The sequence below is a fragment of the Triticum urartu genome, chromosome 3A (assembly GCF_056163025.1).
Source record: "Triticum urartu cultivar PI428250 chromosome 3A, HENAU_Tu73, whole genome shotgun sequence".
Classification (NCBI taxonomy): Eukaryota; Viridiplantae; Streptophyta; class Magnoliopsida; order Poales; family Poaceae; genus Triticum; species Triticum urartu.
Genome location: NC_141875.1, coordinates 410,225,954 through 410,237,055, shown reverse-complemented (window position 1 = coordinate 410,237,055; position 11,102 = coordinate 410,225,954). Strand labels below are relative to the sequence as shown.

General features: G+C 55.5%; 1 protein-coding gene across 1 annotated transcript; it reads right to left on the bottom strand.

The window, feature by feature from the left end:
* Window positions 1-8,835: 8,835 nt before the first annotated feature.
* On the bottom strand, window positions 8,836-9,345 carry LOC147979886 (uncharacterized). The gene is made up of 2 exons (XM_087515379.1): window positions 9,325-9,345; window positions 8,836-9,282 (listed from the first exon to the last, which is right to left on the bottom strand). Exons 1-2 carry the CDS (start codon window positions 9,343-9,345, stop codon window positions 8,836-8,838), a joined length of 468 nt encoding a protein of 155 aa, XP_087371505.1.
* Window positions 9,346-11,102: the final 1,757 nt, after the last annotated feature.

Below are 11,102 nucleotides of genomic sequence, written 5' to 3'. Positions count from 1 at the left end.
GCATAATGCGGGAAAAATCTCCAACGATTTGTAACCCTCGAACAGCTGACCGGCTCTCGCCGTATCATGACAGACAGTTTTCGGCTTTCTCTACGGAGGCGCTCATCTAGTCAAGGCCAGGGCACAATCGCAGTAGTTCTCCCTGTACTACCCTAGCCGATTTAGCGGAATGTAGGGTAGCAAGCACAGGAGCCGGGCAACCCAACTATTAACCAAAGACATGATTCAGAGCCAATGCATATAATGCTAAATTCTGGGTGCCGAACTTATCTTTAAGGAGTGTTCAGACTTTGTTGCCGTATCGTGAGGCGATGGGGAGTCCCTGGCAAATATGAAACGTACCAGAGTGTACGGTTGCTAGGAAATAAGTAATTTAAAGGAAAGCAGAGGGAGAACAGAGATAGGACCTGGGGCCCTTGAACTTGGATCATGAACTATTTCCATTATAATTGGGTTAATGCGTCCAAGCACATTGGTACAAAATAGTGCAATAAGCAACCGGCTATTTGCCATGCCACAACTGAAGGCGATCTGCGTGTGGGTCCTGAAAACGGATAGAGTAATCGCTGAGTTAGCCTCTAGGGCTTCCCATGTACGCATGTGCTCCGTGTCAATCCGGTGTGTTTATCCTTTGACAGGACCATTAATCAGGCCATCGAAGGAGGCCCACACAAGAGAACCTTGAGAAAAAAAGGAAAAGGAAATAGTGAAGTTATATGTGTGTCCGGGAGCGGTCTAGCCGAACTGTAGATCCCGGGCTAGCTTCTTCCTCCGTCAATGCCCATGGAATTTTGAGTGCGTAGTTATGTACGCATGGTACGAATGCCACTACCTCATCGGTACTGGGAAGGAGGCCGAGTTGCTAATCGAGCTCTTGACGAGCCACGTTGTCCTGTTGCGATGCGGTCCAGACCCTCTTGGTGATGTCCAGGGGCTCGGCAGCCGGATTAAGGTTCTGCTTGAGAAGGCCACTCTGTATCTCTGCTGCAAGGGAGGCTGTGTGTTTTTCTGTTCAGAGGGAGCGTTCAGTGTTGCCATTGACTGTTATGACACCGCGTGGATCGAGCATCTTGAGCTTGAGATAAGCATAGTGTGGGACTGCGTTGAATCTAGCAAACGCGGTTCGTCCGAGCAGTGCGTGGTAGCTGCTGCGGAAGGGGACGATATCGAAGATTAACTCTTCGCTTCAGAAGTTGTCCGGAGAACCGAAGACCACCTCCAGCATGATTGAGCCCGTACAACAGGCCTCTACGCCTGGTATGACTCCTTTAAAAGTAGTCCTTGTGGGTCTGACTCGTGAGGGATTAATGCCCATCTTCCACACTGTATCCTGATAGAGCAGGTTGAGGTTGCTTCCACCGTCCATCAGGACTCGTGTTAGGAGAAATCCGTCAATGATTGGGTCGAGGACCAGTGCGGCCGAACCGCCATGGCGGATGCTAGTTGGGTGATCTCGACGATCGAAGGTGATCGGGAATGACGGCCACGGATTGAATTTTGGGGCGACTAGCTCTACCGCGTAGACGTCCCGGAGTGCTCGCTTGCGCTCCCTTTTGGTGATGTGTGTAGCGTATATCATGTTCACCGTTCTGACTTGAGGGGGAAATTTCTTCTGCCCCAGTGTTCGGCTGCCGGGGCTCTTCGTCCTCGTCCTCGCTTTGTGATCCCTTTTCTTTGTTTTCAGCATTTAACTTGCCAGCCTATTTGAAAACCCAACAATCTCTGTTGGTGTGATTGGCTTTTTTATTTGGGGTACCATGTATTTGGCACGAACGATAGAGTATGCGATCCAGGATGGATTGTCCCTCACTGATCCTTTTGTAGGGCTTCTTTCGCTGGCCGGTCTTGGGGCCGCTGAATCCGGCGTTAACAGTGGTGTCATTGGTGTCGTCGCCATTGCTTTGACGTTTGTGTCTATTGCGCTGGAGCTTGCCGGAGCTGTTCTTGGCCTCATAGGGGCCTGTCTTGTTGGCTGTGTTTTTGCGACGAGCTAGCCAGCTGTCCTCACCCGCGCAAAAGCGGGTGATGAGTGCCATAAGGGCTGCCATGGACTTCGACTTTTCTTGGCCAAGGTGGCGTGCTAGCCATTCGTCACGGATGTTGTGTTTAAAGGCCGCTAGGGCTTTGGCATCTGGACAATCAACGATCTGGTTCTTTTTGGTTAGGAACCTAGTCCAGAATTTTTTGGCTGATTCTCCAGGTTGTTGAACTATGTGGCTTAAGTCATCGGCATCGGGTGGCCGGACATATGTACCTTGAAAGTTGTCAAGGAAGGCCTCTTCCAAGTCCTCCCAGCTGTGGATGGAATTCTCGGGCAGGCTATTTAGCCAGTGTCGATCTGGCCCTTTGAGTTTTAGTGGGAGGTATTTGATGGCGTGGAGGTCGTCTCCACGGGCCATGTGGATGTCGAGAATAAAGTCCTCAATCCATACTACGAGATCGGTTGTTCCGTCGTATGATTCAATATTGATGGCCTTGAACCCCTCGGGGAATTCGTGATTCAGCACCTCATCTGTGGAGCGGAGAGGGTGTGCGACGCCTGTATATCGGGCCGCGTCACGGTGCACCTCCGATGAAGTCCGTCTGCGGTTATCGGCCCGGGTGTGACTAGGTTTTTCATGTCCAAATAGGTAGCCGTCATCCCGAGTCGAGAAGCGTCCTCGTGTTCCGTAGATTGATCTGGTGTGTCCTGCTCTACTGTCCAAATCCTGTCGAAGGTCGTATGTATGGTCCTGGGCTGTTCTGTCCCTGTTTTTGCGAGGTGGTGGGGCGGGCTGTTGTTCGGACTGAGTTGCCGTTTTATCCCGACCGCGGGGTGGTCGTTCCGCCGCACTATCCCGACCACGTGGTGGTCGGTCCGCATTGCGTGAGGGAGGTATGGGATCTGGTGCTTCCTCATCGAACTGAGGTAGCAGTCTGCGCTTTGGGTAATTCTTGGCTGGGCGCTCGAGGCCGTATTCTTCGGCTGCCAGGACATCAGTCCACCTGTCAATGAGCAGGTCTTGATCAGCTTGGAGTTGCTGTTGCTTCTTCTTCAGGTTTCTTGTAGTGGCTATTAGCTGGTGTTTGAAGCGCTCCTACTCGAGGGGTGCCTCAGGCACGATGAAGTCCTCATTGCCGAGGCTCTCATCATCCTCGGAGACTGGACGATAACTATCATCATCTGGATCATTGGGCATGGCCTGTTTATCAGGGTTATCTTGCCTGTTGTCTTGTTTCTCCTGTTCGGATGCAGCCCCGACAGGATCTTCATTGTTTTCGGCGTCGCCCGGAGTACTATTTTCTTCGGTGCCAGAGTCGTCATCTTTTGAGTGGTGAGGCTTAGAGCGACGTATAGGGCGTCAGCGCTTGGACTGTGTCTCAGAAGGTTTATTCGCAACTGGATCTCCTTTGTCATCGTCGCTAGCTTTTTTAGGTGTGTTGACCATGTACACATCGTACGAAGAGGTGGCCGTCCAATGTCCAGTAAGTGGCGGGTTTTGGCCTTGCTCCTGGTCGGCATCATCGTCCATACTGTCGATGTCTTCGGAGCCGTAATCAAGCACCTCAGTTAAGTCATCGACAGTGGCAATGAAGTGGGTGGCGGGTGGGAAGCGGAATTTCCCATCGTCAGCCTCTGGCTTGAACCGAACATAGTTCGGCTATAAGTCCTTCTCCAAGGACAAGTTCTTTAAAGAGTTTAGCACATCTCCCAAAGGTGAGTGCTGGAAGATGTCTGTGGCCCTAAATTCGAAAATCGATAACCGATCTAGCTCGGTGTCCGCAGGCGTACCCGGTCCGGGACTTATAGCTGGAGACGAGTCCGGAGTTCCATTGACGCAAATATTGCGGGGTGCCGAGTCCGTGTGCGGCTCCAACGCCGCGGACTCTGTGGCCTCGGATGGCACGATCTGCTCCGGTTCTAAGGCCATTGCAGCAACAGGGACCATCTCCTGGATGTGATCCGATGACAGATTTAAGTCATGTTCATCGGGCCGAGGGGGAGCGATCGCGGAGGTCTCAAATCCATTGAAGATCAAGTCTCCACGAATATCCGCAACATAGTTCAAGCTTCCAAATCTGACCTGGTGGCCACGGGCGTAGCTATCGATCTGCTCCAGATGGCCAAGCGAGTTGGCGCGCAGTATGAAGCCGCCGAACACGAAAATTTGTCCAGGGAGGAAGGTTTCTCCTTGGACAGCGTCGCTATAGGAGATTGGAGGGGCCATCGAACCTTTCGTTGATGGCACAGTGGAACTCTCAATGAAAGCACCAATGTCGGTGTCAAAACCGGCGGATCTCGCGTAGGGGGTCCCGAACTGTGCGTCTAGGATCGATGGTAACAGGAGACGGGGACACGATTTTAACCTAGGTTTAGGCCCTCTCTATGGAGGTAATACCCTATGTCCTGCTTGATTGATCTTGATGAATATGAGTGTTACAAGAGTTGATCTACCACAAGATCGTAATGGCTAAACCCTAGAAGCCTAGCCTGTATGACTATGGTAATGAATATATCCTTTCCAGACTAGCCCCTCCGGTTTATATAGACACCGGGGGGAATCTAGGGTTTACATAGAGTCGGTTACATAAGAAGGAATCTTCATAGTCGGTTGCCAAGCTTGCCTTCCACCTCAAGGAGAGTCCAATCCGGACACGGCTACAGTCTTCGGCCTTCATGTCTTCACAGCCCATCAGTCCGGCCCATGGATAGCAGGTCGGACGCCCGAGGACCCCTTAGTCCAGGACTCCCTCAGTAGCCCCTGAACCTGGCTTCAATGACGAGGAGTCCGGCGCATAGATTGTCTTCGGCATTGCAAGGCGGGTTCCCTTCTATCCGAACTTCAAGATAGTCTTCGGATGCGATGATAGTATCCGGACCTGTCACACACACCATACATAATCGTAGAGAAAATATATTTTTACACGAGTCTAATCTGCTGAGAGCTTTTTATAATATGACACCACGTCTGTCCGGTCATAATTTCGAACCGTTTTTCATCTGCTGTCGGACCTGGGGTTCCGGCAAACCCTTAAGGTTCGAAATATAGGGTGCGCGCGAAGTTCTTTCCCTCCTACTGATCTACGCCCGAGCTCTCTAAGATCTCGCGGACGAACTCGACGAACTCGTAGCACCAAGACACAAGATTTATACTGGTTCGGACCACCGTTGTTGTGTAATACCCTACTCCAGTGTGGTGGTGGATTGCCTCTTGGGCGGCTGATGAACAATACAAGGGGAAGAACAGCCTCCTGAGGTTGAGGTGTTCTTGTGCTTGATGAACTTGTGTCATCTTTGGATCCGATCCCCTAGCTATGGTGGTGGCTAGCTCTATTTATAGGGGCTCTGGTCCACTTCCCGAATGTTGAGCGGGAAGGGAGCCAACAATGGCGGCCAATTTGTAAGGGGACAGCTAGTACAAGCTATCCTGACAAAAGTAGTCTTCGCCTGCAAAAGACTCTAGCGGTGACGCCGTCCTGGGCTACACGGTGACCTCCGTCCTGCCGTCCTTCCGGTCTTGGTCTCGTTGCACTGATATGGAAACCTTTGCCTGATGCCTCCGTACCCCGCGGCTGCACTTTCCCCCTTAGCACAAAATGGGAAGCAAGGACATTGCGCACGTTGGCGCCCGCCTGGCGCCGATCGTCATGGCTCACGTCACGAGAGCCTCGCGAGGTTCGCCCCGCCTTGATATCTCCGCTCATCATGAGGCAGCTTGGCGAGGCCACTCCTGAGGAGGTCTTGTATCGTACACCTCGCGAGGGTCTTGGTTCCTTGTCGATGAAGATGGGTCGTACAGGCCTGCCAGCACAGCCACGCCATGGGCTGCAGGACGGCAAGTATGGGGACCCCCATTCCCAGAACACCGATAGCAGCCCCCGAGCCCAAGGTGCGCTCGGGCTTGGCTTCGGGGCGAAGCCAAAGGATCAAGCGCGGAGCGCCGTGCGCCCCAAAAGCCTGCGGCCTCGGTTGCCGCGTGGCGGTTGATTGGACGTGGGTGTCTCCACTTCCCCACGCAGCTTCAGAAACTGCCCGACTTGACAAGTCCCTGCGACATGCAAGGAAATCATCATTACCTGAGATCATGGGAGGTGTCGGTTAGCCTTCTTCCACTATAAATGGGGAGGGGGCGGAGCCCCCGTCGCCCATCTCTTCTTGGTTCACTTGCTTCTTCCTCCTTGCTCCACCGTTAGCAGCAATGGCGCCACCGAAGAGGTTCTCCGCCGCGGAGAAGGGCAAGGCCCCTCGGGAGAGACCCGGCTCCCCGGCGCCCAAGCGATGACGTGGCTGTCCCTGTAAGTATGCCGCGACCCCCGCCATGGCCCCCGGCTCTCGGGGTGGCGCCGCAGTGCGCAGCAGGAGTCGCTCTATCCACGGCAGTCCCGTCGATGATAGGAGACACGCCGTGGTTGCGCGACCTCCCCGACCGCGGTTCCATGCGGTAGAGGTGCTACCGGAGTTCGTTGTCTGGTCAAAGGATCCAGCCGGTAGCTGGCTCTAGCTCCCCGCTTCTTTGCTGACGAGCTGCCGGCCTCCATTCCAGGCGGGCTCTGGCTGCAGGCAGACGGTTGCTGCAGTCGGGCTTCTTGTGCCGCGGTCGAGGTCTCCGCTGCAGGCAACATTGCCCTGGCCCGTGGTTGGCAGACGTTTGCCTGCGCGCGCGGCTGGGCAGGTGGTGCACCCTCCACTTCAAGTGCAACGGTGACGCGACCCTCTTCGTGAGGGTGTTTGGGGAAGGCGGTCGCCGCGCTAGATGCTGCCCTAAAGTGAACGACAGCGAGGAGGTGCTTGGCCTTGGCGATGGTCGGGAAGAGGAGGAGGACGAACCCGCCGGCCGCGCCTCGTCTAGCTATGGTGGCTCCTCCCTCGGCGACAGTTCCAGCAGCGGCGGCCTTGATCAGCCGCCGCGCCCGCTTCTAAGGTGGTAGCTGGTCGTCTCGTCACCGTGCACCGGTGAAGAGCGAGGAGGTGTCCGACTAGACCCGGGACGTCGTCGAGGCCCTTCCTCCGTCGGCTACTACAGGGGCGAGCGCCGCTTTGTTATGTTCCCCTTTTCCTTCCTGCATCAAAATGAAACCAGCATGGGCCTGTAGGGGCGTGTATCGAACCATAACTCATTATCCATTATGCTACACTTGTTGTTTCAATGATGTGTGCCTATTTTGCGCAGAGGTAACTTAGCCTGGTGTATTCGGGGCGCCCTCCTCCTTACGAGGCGTTTATTTCTCCATGTCCATCTTGACCTTGTGGTCTGTGATTGCTCAGGAAATGCTGAAATAATTCGTTAGGGAGTTTTTTCTAGGAGATTTGTCGCTCACCCAAGCCTTGACCCGGCGCCTTGTATCGCGGTACCCGTGGGGCACTGATTAGGAGAGATGTGCCAGCTTTCGGGCTCGAATGAGAGTGGCTCGCGAGAAGGCATAGAGAAGAAAAACGCTCGCGACGGCACCTGCCTAGCCCCCTCGTGAGGTATGTGAGAGAGAGAACATGAGCGAACCAGAGCCGGAAAAATGGTAAGAGGCGAGGGAATCGTATCAGCAAGGATCACCAAAAGCAAACTTCAATTAAGGAAAAGCGAGCCAACTGCGAAAGCAAATAAAAAGCCGCGTTCGGCACCTAATCTAGTCTTCAATTCTTCTCACCAACGCGGAGCTAAGTGCTGCCACTAGGTGTGGGAGGGAGCCCCAGGGCCTGAGGCCGGCGCTCCTGAGACTCCGGGGCATGTACAACACCACTCATTATTACGTGACAGTGTCATGGGCGGCGATTCTTCACAGGCACCGGGCCTTCTTCACAGGCTCTGGGCCTTTCTTCACAGGCTCTGGGCCTTGCTTCATGGGTAGAACCTCCGGAGCTGCTGGATGTTCCAGGCGTTCTGGATAGGTATCCCGTCCTGCGTATCCAGGCGCGCGACACCAGGCCTGGAGACATGGACGACCCTGAACGGGCCCTCCCATGTGGGTGAAAGCTTGTGCAGCCCTTCCCTGGAGAGGACCCGCCTCAGGACGAGGTCGCCCACCTCGAGCGTCCTGGAGCGGATGATGCGGCAGTGGTATCACCGCAACGCCTGCTGGTACCTGGCCGCCCTCAGTGCAGCTTCGCAGCGACATTCCTCCCCCAGCACGAGGTCCATTCCCCGCGTGGCATCCTGCTATGTTTCATCGAACACCAGTACCCATGCAGAGCGATGCTTAACCTCGTGAGGGAGGACTGCTTCAGCACCATAGACAAAGAAGAATGGGGTCTCGCCCCATTAGTTTGGTGGCGGTGGTGCGGATAGACCATAGCACGGCGTGGAGCTCGTCGTGCCAGCCCCTGCCACAGGCCTCGAGCTTCTTCTTGAAGGTCCTGGTCTTGAGGCCCCTCAGGACCTCCGTGTTGGCGCGTTCGGCCTGACCATTGCTCCTCGGGTGCGCCACCGAAGCGTAGCAGATCTGCATTCCAAGGTTAGCACACTAGGTTTTGAAGAGGTTACTAGTGAACTGCGAGCCTTTATCTATGATGATGCGGTTAGGGACCCCGAAGTGGCTCACGAGGCCCTTGATGAACTTGACAGCGGAGCCAGCTGGGATGGTACGGATGGCTTCCACTTCCGCCCACTTGGTGAACTTGTCGATGGCGACGTAGAGGTAGCGGTAGCCCCCAAGCGCTCGAGGGAACGGGCCCAAGATGTCTAGCCCCCAGACCACGAACGACCACGTGAGCGGAATGGTATGGAGGCCCTGGGCCGGCTGGTGAATTTTCTTGGCGTGGAACTGGCAGGCTTCGCAGGACCTCACCAGCTCAGCTGCGTCGTTGAGCGCAGTGGGCCAGTAGAACCCACTGCGGAACACCTTGCCGACGAGGGTCCATGATTACAAGTGGTGCCCACAGTCCTCACCGTGTATCTCAGTTAGCAGCTCCTGCCCCTGGTCCCTAGAAATGCAGCGCAAGGAAACGTCGTTTGGCCGCTTCCTGTATAACTCACCATCCTGGATGCAGTACACCATGGCTTGCCGAACCACGTGCTCTGCATCTTCCTCCTTCTCTCGCAGCACCCTTTGCATTAGATATTCCTTGAATTCCTTGGTCCAGCATCCCTCCTGAGTCTCGAGTGCCAAGAGTAAGCGAGCTCCTGAGGTCCGGCCGCAGGCCGGGGCTCCTGTGGCAGGAGGCTGCGGCACCTCCTCCCGAGGCTGAGCTGTGCTTGACAGCGGTGGTGTCACCGACGGCTTGAAGAGCCGTTCCTCAAATTGTGGTTGTCGCTTCGATGCTCCCTTGGCGATGTCGTCGGCTTCCTTGTTGGTGCCCCGGGGCACGTGCTACAGCTCCAGGCCCAAGAACTGCTTCTCCATCTTGCGTACCTCCGCGAGGTATGCCTCCATATGCTCGTCCTTTGGCCCGTATACTTTGTTGGCGAAGTTGACGAGGAGTTGCGAGTCTCCTCTAATGGTAAGGCGCTTCACCCCAGAGCTGCCGCGGCCTTCAGGCCAGCTATGGGGCCTTTGTATTCTGCGATGTTGTTGGAGACCTTCTCGCTCTGCTGAAAGCAGAGCTGCATGGCATAGTAGAGCTTATCCAGAGTGGGCGAGCTGAGTACTGTTCCAGCCCCTGCGCCCTGGTGCGTGAAGGCGCCATCGAAGTACATGACCCAACCGTCCGGTGCCTCACTTCCTGGCGAGGTAGACTGGTCTTCGCCTACTTCAAGCGTCGGGACGTCCGTCCATTCTGCCACAAAATCAGCGAGCGCAGCTCCCTTGATGACCTTGGTAGTGCTGAACTCTAATTGGAATGCTTGCAGCTTGATGTTCCACTCGGCGACCCTCCCAGCAGAATTTGGGCTCCTGAGCACCCTCTCCAAGGGGTAGGCTGAGAAAACCTTGATGGGGTGCCCCTGGAAGTAGTGCCACAGCTTGCGCGAGGCCACCAAGAGTGCGAGCAGAAGCTTCTGAGGCATCGGATATCGCGCCCTCGCATCTCGCAACACGGTGCTGACGAAATACACCGGGTATTCGATGAGGGCTGCCGCGGTGTCTAGGCTCGCGTCTTGCGGGAGTTGAGACGCCTCGTGAGGTGACGGGGCTCCTGACGCCTGATTGTTTGCGGGAATTTTGGCGCTGTTGTCCTGTTGAGCTCGGTCTTCGGTCGTCGCTGCCACGGCTCTTGCGGTGCCTTCCTGATCTCGCATTGCTTCAGTTGTAGCCCGGTGCAGCGCGCCCTTGGCTTGGTGCTCCTATCGAACCGCCACCAGTGCTGTGCTGGCGGAGTACGGGGTAGCAGCGAGGTAGAGTACTAGGGGCTCGAGGGGTCGTGGCGCTACCATCACCGGAGGGCTGGTCAGGTATCTCTTGAGGTCTTGAAAAGCTCGATCGGCCTCCTGGGTCCACTCGAATGGGCCCTTCTTCATCATCATCTTGAAGAAAGGTAGGGCGCGTTCCCCTAGCTTGGAGATGAAGCGTCCCAACACAGTTACCCGGCCGGCCAGCTTCTGCATCTCCATAAGGGTCCGCGGCGGGCTCATGTCCTCAATGGCCTTGATCTTCTCTGGATTCGCCTCGATCCATCTGTGAGACAAGAGGAAGCCCAGCAGCTTGCCGGAAGGGACGCCGAACACGCACTTCTCCGGGTTAAGCCGCAAGTTCACTTGGCGCACGCTCACGAAGGTCTCCTCCAGGTCTTGAATCAAGGTCCTTGCCTCCCGATACTTTACCACAATGTCGTCGACGTAGGCCTCTGTGTTTCTCCCGAGCTGCCGCCCAGGGCGATGTGCATCAGTCACTGAAAGGTTGCGCCCGCGTTGCACAATCTGAAAGGCATGCAGGTGTAGCAATACACCCCACACGGGGTCACGAAGGCTGTCCTATCCACATCTTCTACCGCCATCTTGATCTGGTGATAACCTGAGAATGCATCCAGGAAGCACATCAGGTCGAACTCGGCGGTGGAGTCGATGATCTGATCGATGCGTGGGAGCGGGAACGGATCTTGGGGGTAGGCCTTGTTAAGGTTGGTGAAGTCGACGCACATCCGTTCCTTCCTACCTTTCTTCGGTACTACTATGGGGTTCGCCAGCCATTCGGGGTACCGAACCTCGCGAATGGCACCCGCCACCTCCAGCTTGTGGGTCTCTTGTACAATGAAG

Excerpts from the sequence above, each read along its gene's own strand:
- LOC147979886 (XM_087515379.1), bottom strand. The coding sequence starts at position 9,345 with ATGGAGGCATACCTCGCGGAG. Across the intron at positions 9,283-9,324 it reads TGGAGGCATACCTCGCGGAG|CACGTGCCCCGGGGCACCAA; the intron begins GTACGCAAGATG and ends CTGGAGCTGTAG.